We start from the raw sequence: 8,749 nt of genomic DNA, 5'->3' as shown, positions 1-8,749 counted from the left end.
AAAGAGAGTAAGGTCCTCGGAGGAGTTGAGAAGGAAACGGCTATGATTGGCCGAACAAATCGCGTGGAACGAGAAGAACACTATATCGTACATGAAACGCGCGAAAAATGATGACCATGAAAAGATTGGCAAATGGTAAAGTTGAAATATCGAAACAATGGAATTATTCTGTTTGTCATTTAAAGAAACGGAGAGAGCTCATTTTAACGGAATGGAAGCTCACATTACATCTCACGCGCGTGTAAACACGCGCAAAGAAGTGAGTAAATAATTAATATATTCATGAGAGACACAACAAATAGTGGTGCATATCAAAGATGGAAGTTGTTGGTAGTCAAGAACCGAGATATTCGCGAGGAGAGACCACGGAAGAGAAAGCTTTCTTTCCACACGTACGCACGCTGTGGATGCGAGAGAGAGAGAGAGAGAGAGAGAGAGAAAAAGGAAAAAAAAAGAAAAAAAGAAACGGGAAGACGAGCTGAAAGGCAGAGGCGGTGAAGGTGCGAAGTTGACTCGAGGTGGGGAGTTGAGCGGAAGAGAGGAGAGAAAACGAGAGGATGAGAGAGCTTCGAGTATTTCGCCAACTTGGTAAGCCGAGTCGAGATCGCTCACGCGAGGATTTCTTCTCGGGAAACACGCTCTCCTTTCCTCACCTTTCGCCCCTTTCTTTTCTTTCTCGCTCACTCGTTTCCTTTCTTTACTTCTCACCCGCCCCTTATTCTCCCAGCTCTGTCTGCTTCACTACGTCGTGGGACCAAATCTTTCGCGTATAGATTAAGGTACGGAATATCGAGTAATTTGTGATGTCAAATACAGCTATAATGACATGTTTACATACGCACACTTTTCTTATAGACCGTAAAAAAAAGAACGAAATAAAAAGGAGCGAAATATTAAAAAGTATTAATAATTTATGTACATTTATGCGATAACATTTTAATATAAAGAAATATAGGATCATTTTACAATTAATACTATTACATATTTATTGTAATAATAAATTTTAACAATACAATATGATTTATACAATATTAAGTAAAATAGATAATTTGATAATATGATAATAATTTATAATCTAATCATTAATAATATAAAATTTACTATTTCATAATACAATAATAAAATTTATAAATTCTGTAAATATATGTGTATGTAACATAGATTTATTGTAAATTTATATATGAAGTACAATGTTTAACTTAAAATGTTTATTGAAACATATATTCACAAAACTCATTTCTATTATTACGCAAAAACAAATTTTTTCAAATATCCATACAAGTATTTAAAAAAACGTAAACATTATAAACTGCCTTATTTTTTTCTCCCGTTCGTACATACATTATTTAAAAAATTAAGATATATTTATTTCAGGAAATTATTATTTCATGCCTCTGCTTCCTTTTTCCTGTTTTTAAATTTTCCAAAATTTTCTTCCTCAGCGAAGGCGTCAGCGTATCTACCATACACGGGTAGGTACCTGCCCGAGGGATGCAGAGAGATAAGAAGAGGGTCGAGAAAGAACGTCCAATGACTGAACCATGATCAAAGATAATTTCCGATCAAAGATTAAGGATTACTCCCGTGAGCCGTACGGCCCGTCTAGGAATCAAAGTCTGCCGAAATATAAAATGCATGAAGCGAGAATCCCAGGGGTGTCCCCCCCCCTCTCTCTCTCTTTCTCTATCTTCTCCTCTCTCTCTCTCTCTCTTTCTCTCTCTTTCTCTGTTTATACGTATATACGAATGTGTATACGTCCAAAAGCGAACAACTCCCAGTCCACCCACTTTACCCCACTTAAAGGCAGATGACGCACGATCGCCGTATATACATATATACATTTGTACTTTGTGGATATTATATTATACGATAACAAAATAAAGTAATAACAATAAAATAGTAATAATAGTAATGTAACAATAAAATAGTAAAAAGATGATGGAATATATATGAAAATACTAGGAAAGATATTTTTTTAATTACCGAAAAGATACTGACAAAAATACCTTATACCTCTACTCCTTTTCACGTGGATTCCTAAATTCAACTTCAATAAAGTTTTTGACAAATTAATAAAGTATATATCAAAATGCAAACGTAGTTTTTTTATCATTTAAAAATTTACCTTTATGAAATGAGCTTTGAAAAATAAATTGCAAATAAATAACAACTTCTTCAAATAAATTTGATTGGGACTTTAATTTGAATAAACTATTACCATGTGAGTTATAAAAATATAATATTATAAAATATAATTATGTGAACATCTTATAATGTCATAATACGTATAAAAAAGATATTTCGGAATTGAACGTCTGCTAATTCGTAAATATCGAATCTCTAAACGATTTCCAAGGACTTTTTCTTCTTTGATAAACCGTACCGTAACCATGATTATCTGAGGGGGATGAGCGCCTTTTACGGAGCTGAACAATTGACCAAAATGTATGGACATCTTTCGTATTTTCGACACGTATAACAGTCCTTGCGCTCCTGTGAGGACATTAGATATTAGATTTAGCACCCTTACAACTGTCGCCGTACATAATTAGGGGTGGCTTCCCCTATCGAAACAGATGGCAACCCTTAGGCTACGAGATAATTTCGCGGAGAACAGTTGGGAAAGCGTATAGCCCCTGGTACAGAGAACGACAGTTAAGAGAAAAATTATAAGAAAGAAGAAGGGAAGAGCAGACAAATACCGACTAACAATAAGAGTGGTGAACTTTACACACCAACGATAAGACACATCGATAAACGTGTACAAAAATAGCCAATATGCGATTCGACAATGGGAGGGGGGGTTATCAAATTTCTTCAATAATCCATTGAAATTAGACAAGCGCAGCAACGATGGCGGTGGCAGAATGGAGATCGAGTACGTACACCAAGTACGTATTAAACCTAACGACGGCAAGGCAATCGGCAGTAACCAGACTAAAAGTGGTTTTATTCGTCGTTTAGTGCGATCAGATATGGAGACAATGAGAGACCCTCCATATTCCCGATCGTGGACCAGAGATCTATCTATCTCTATCTGACGCGAGACTATGCTACCTAAGAGATTGCACTCGAGGGCAGTAACATGAGAATTGAATGACCACCGTATAAAATTCGCATCCACCGCGACTGTCACCGAAAGAGGAAGAGGAGGGGGTGGGATGATAATGGCCACTCGCCATTCCGATTTCAAATCCGACAATCTGTGCGTTCGTAAAGACAATTGGATTTGGAAATCACGCCATCCACCCCAAGGCTTAACGCATCCACATTGTTTCAGTAGAGTAAATTCGATTGTGTGATGGCCAGCCGATCACGCATTTTTTTTCAAATGTTTTATCGAAATTCTCACAAAAATCTATTGTCTTTTATTTTTTTAATTTTATGTTACTTTAGTCCTCATACGTATTGTACAATATATATGTATATGGATAATTGTACTTTCATATTATTACTTTCACATAAAGAATTTTAATTAATATTTTATTAAATGTATACAATTTCTCCAATTGTAATAAAAATTAATAAAATTTTTGTTATTTTCAATAAAATTATTAATTTATTGCATTTATTCTTATTACACAATAAACACATTGTTATATTTATACATCCGAAACAATATCCATACATTTGATATTAAACATTTATAACAAAAAGCCTACTTTAAATGATTTTAGGATAAAATAGTATTTAAAATTGATACATCGTGGATTTTGGTGTGTCCGCTGTACATATATGTTTTTTATATACATGTATATATATGTGTATTGTGACACTTTTTAAATGTTTTATTCTTTTTTGAATGTTACATTCTGACATGAATTATAAATCATCTAAAATAGAAGTTTTACGTAATAATATTATGATACGCATCTCACAACGATAACTAATAAATGTCTTATATAAATTCTCATAAAGAAACGAAATGTAAGGAAAGAAAAACGCTTTCGTGTAACTACGACGTAAACGACACCGACATAAAGAGAAGCATTAATTTGCATCTGCTTTCGTACTCTACCACTTCCGAAAATTTTATTCGCTCGCCGTTTAATTGTGGAGTATACGCGAAATAATAAAGTAAAAGGCGAGTGTGCGGAAAGAAAAGTGTGCCGGCCGGGAGCTTAATACCCGTGTAAGTAGTAGCCACTGCATTACAGTCAGATTCATTTGCATGCACTTTTACATCCTTCCGTCCTCAAAAAATATTTATCGCCCGAGGTTTCACCGTGACGCCTCGCTTATGAATTATGCATGTGAAGCACGCGCGCAGGACGTAGCTCATTCCTAGCGCAATTTCGCCATTGAAGCGTAATTTCAGCAAGCTCGGGTATTAGAGCCCCTCGAGCAGCTTTTTCGTGATAGTGCTTACGAGGGAGAACGAAAAGACGTGTCATTCGAAACGACGATGATCACCTCAATTGCGTCGAAAAGAAGAGTGTCGTGCGTATTAACTTTATACTACATGTCCTATGTATGAATATGAATTTTATTTCGTAAGTATAACGTGACGAAATGTTTTTTTTCATCGTCAATTAGCCGTGTAATCGATGATACTATCGTTATAGTCATTAATGAATAATTATTTTGTTTATTTTTTAAAAATTATAATCAACAAATTTTTAGATTTAGAGCGAAACGCATCTATAATCTATGTATTCAAAAAAAGATAATTTCTTTCTAATAAAAATATTAAAACAACATCTGATTATATTGTTTTATATATATATATAATATACATAGATATAGATATTGTTATGTATGTATATAAATAAATATTATATCGCAAAATTTAAATTCAATGTATAAAATTTTTTTGAACTTTTGGTTTTAATTGGAAGGAGAATGGACTCTAAATTTAAAAATATGTACAATTTTTCTTCCTTATAAAGAAATGATCTGTAAAATTATATTTTACCCATTGATTACTCCACAGTGCAAATTAGTAATTCATTTTCGTCATATATAACGTTGCAAAGCTACAATATATCGGAACATTGTGTACCATTGTCAACGCCAGATTTAACGTGACCAAAATTAAATCCGAGATTACCGATCGAATAGTATGGGTTTAAGTCACCATACAAACAAACGTAGGAGATACCAGTGAGGGATATGTGGTTTATAGATAAATAGTTTATATTTAGATTGTGTGAAACTTTTGAAATATATACTAATCAAATACAAAACTGGAACTATATAATTAATAGCGGAATCGAACTATTATAATTGTTATGCTATAGATTAATGTGATTATAATATATATCGTATTATATAAATAATTATAAATAATTATGTATAACAAACTCGTAATAAAGTTATCTATCACCTCTGTTATGAACCAAACCAAGAATGCCAATTTATAGTACATGAATGTTATACATACGCATAATATAAATTATTCGAATCATATTTCTTGATTGGAAAATAAGAGGATTTGTTTTCAAAATTGGCAAGTTATTCAGTTCAACAATAATATTTTTTTATAGAAAAAATAAGGAAAATTTAAGTACTGTATCTTTCTAAAAAAAAATAGAAAATCAACTTAAATAGGCTTTCTATAGAATAAGTAATCATTTTTATTAAATACTACAGAATATTATAAATATAACATTATATGATTTTTGTTAGTAAGTATAAATGCCAATTTACATTAAAAAAAAAATTTTTATTTAAGGAGGTTCTCGCGCTACTTCCCAGTCAATAGATGGTTTATTCATAATAATGTGTAAAACAATTAAAATAATGGAATAAAAAGATTACTAACAGTATTTTATGCCATTATGCATAATTATTGTTAATTTTATGTTACTAAACATTTTCAAAATGACAAAATAAAAGTTGTAAGATGCTCATTTGATGTATATGCATCGTCCATTTGACATATATTCTAGCTTTTTTCATTGAAAAATATAAATTTCTTATAAACTGTAATACGGTCAGTTTAAATGAAACTTTGCGAGAACAAACTTAAATGTTTATTTTATAATTATAACGATTTTTAAATTGCTGTCTTATACGCAAGTGTAATCTCAATTTAAAGTCTCAATTTAAAAAAGAATAACTACAGAATAAGGTTATACCTTCAACTTGTATGTAAAATTCTATAAATTTAGAATTAAATATCTTCAAAATGGTGTACGGTAAAAGTCAATGAAATTTTTTCTAGATATTATTGATATTATTAACTTTTGTATCACATGTATATTATAGACTTGTCTTATATTTCATCAAACGCGAAAACCTCCTTAAGACTCATGAAACCTTCAGAAATGATATTGCAGAGATATTTTATTATAATAAATTGTTAGCTTCAATTATTATACGAAACAGATTTATCGATAGTTATAATTGTATGTGTAGAATTATAAATGATAATAATTTGACTAAACTAAAATCGACAATTATTTATATATTTTCTCTTCGAAAGATCGCGGTAAGACAAATTTAACATTACCAGTAGTAAACGCTGCGAATGTCGACCGACCATTCTGCAGTAGAAGGCAAGCGAAAACAAAGACCGCCACCATCCTCGGTAGAAAATTAACAGTCATCCCCTTCCTCCTTCCAGCATGTAGCTGCATCACCGATATCCGATTAACAAATTCGATGTCACGAGTATAAGATCCGCATTCGCATTCTATCGGTTCACCAGTCGAATCTCTCCAGTCACTGCCAATTACCTCGAGACGACACTCGTTCCGTCCCTCGGGAGTCCAGCAAGGACAAGCGTTAAAGCACTTCTCACGTTGATCCGAGGAATCCCCGGTGCAATTTTTCATCAAGAGGATTTGATCCTGGGACTATGTCAAAATTTTGTAAAAGATTATGTCTCCGCGATACATCCTAGACGGCGTGTCCCAAATCGAGAGATATACGTAATGTCACTTCTTCGAATCAACAAGCATATCTTGTTGTATACCGAATATCGATTATTCCAAGAAAAAAAGGAATACACCGATATTTCTCGTTTCTTTACTCAGCAAGATCGCGAGATCCTCGAGTATATACGCGCGATATCGTACGGCGAGTTATCGTCGCTTGTCAGTTACGTGAGGACCCGGCGTTCGTCCTAGGCGCTGTACGAGAACAGCTCCCAACAACTGCGCGCTTGGGACGCCCGGCGTCGACTGGCGTTCACACAAGACCAGTAGAACCGGTCGGCGGCACACGCCGCCGTCCCGACGTCACGGCGCAGATCTCTGCCACCCCCGTACAAGACCTCTCACCCTTTCCTGAACCAGGCCAATCGGCGCTTGCGAGTCACCGCCCATCGCGTTGCGAGGGCGGCACCGCGCCCGAATTAAGATTTTCGACTTTTCTTAGTCGGGTCTACTCCCGCCAGCTATCTGTCTATTCTCCTTTTGCCCTCTCTTGCACCATGTTCTCTCGGCACCACTCATTGTCCCCTCATTTGAGAGAGCCTGTTCTCTTCTTCTTCTTCTTCTTCTTCTTCTTTTTCCTTATGAACATTGTGCATATGAGTTGCAACACCGACGAATTACCTTCAAAGAATACCACACAAACCGTGAATAATATGCATGAAATAATAATTCCAACGTCTAATGTTATATGTCAAATTTTGTCTAAGGTTCACATGTCATGGTGTTAATTTTTTTTATTTTAACGAAATGTAGTTGAGAATTAATGCTAGTTCAGTCTCTTCGTTGTTTGAAATGTCATTTAACCGAAACTTTATTCTTGCTTCGCAAGAGATAGTAATTCTATTACATTTTTATATGTTACTGCTTATAATGGGATTATAATTTACTCTCTGCGCGCGTCTGCCATGAATAAATGTAACATTCATGATCGAAATCGTTTTGCCAATCCCGATTCAGATAAAATTGAAAACAGCGCTCGTGAAATATTGGTATGTTACCTTATTAACGTTAGTGGATAAATAAATATTCCATGAAAAGGCGTGATCGCACACACAAATATACAGATACAACGTGACGTAAATCAAAAGCAACATATTATCATCAAAAAGTCACTATTTCACATGTTATATTATAATATTTTATAGACATGCATATACATTTTGCCAATGTCGCGTAAGTATGTAACGGATAACGGATATTAATTTTATATTTCATTCATGTACATAAAAGAAATTTAAATTACTCGCACAAGTGCAATATGCAAACAAATGATAATTGATTAAAACAATTTTCACTAAGTAAATACTTATAAATAACCGAATAAGTAAATATCATTTTTAAAAACATCGCGTGTTTTAATGCATTATATACTATTTTTTTTTCACCCGACTCGCGATTTCTAAACATAACTCTCGCAGGTAAGGTTTACGCAAAATGTATAGCCCGACCTATCAAATTTCTTTTATTAAATAACAACCGTAGCGTGCAAAAACAGTATAATAGAAACATACAGTCCACGTTTACCGAAGAGTAACATCGCGGAACGAAACATACGATATACAAGACTGATGAGCACGGTTGATGGTAGAATCATGTAGGATGCGGCTGCAGCACCATTAGAATAATATCACCCATTCTTTATCAAGAAGCAAGTCGGAGATGTGCCGTGCACTCATTTCACGTGACATTTAATTTTCGTGAAAAATCACCGGTGAGTTTGCTCACACGAAATAGAGCGTAAAACTACTGGGATGAGTTTGGACATACTCTTCCAGATTTCGTAATCTCGCGTCACTCGAAAACGTCCGAATGCGATATCCCGCAAGCGGATAATATCCAAGAATAATATCCGCGTGAAACGTAATCAG

General features: G+C 34.2%; 1 protein-coding gene across 1 annotated transcript in view; it reads right to left on the bottom strand.

The window, feature by feature from the left end:
* The window catches only part of LOC108723170 (protein CEPU-1), a 191,592-nt gene extending 184,564 nt beyond the window's left edge, over window positions 1-7,028 (bottom strand). Inside the window, exon 1 of the mRNA XM_018448713.1 lies at window positions 6,455-7,028. Within this exon, the coding sequence (XP_018304215.1) occupies window positions 6,455-6,779 (325 nt within the window). The 5' untranslated portion in view covers window positions 6,780-7,028. The remainder of the gene's footprint in view (window positions 1-6,454) is intronic.
* Between the last annotated feature and the right edge of the window lie 1,721 nt (window positions 7,029-8,749).

This window comes from Mycetomoellerius zeteki, unplaced genomic scaffold (genome assembly GCF_001594055.1).
Source record: "Mycetomoellerius zeteki isolate Tzet28-1 unplaced genomic scaffold, Tzet1.0 scaffold223, whole genome shotgun sequence".
Taxonomy (NCBI): Eukaryota; Metazoa; Arthropoda; class Insecta; order Hymenoptera; family Formicidae; genus Mycetomoellerius; species Mycetomoellerius zeteki.
Note: the sequence above shows the minus strand (reverse complement) of the source record. Positions and strands in the feature narration are given on the sequence as shown.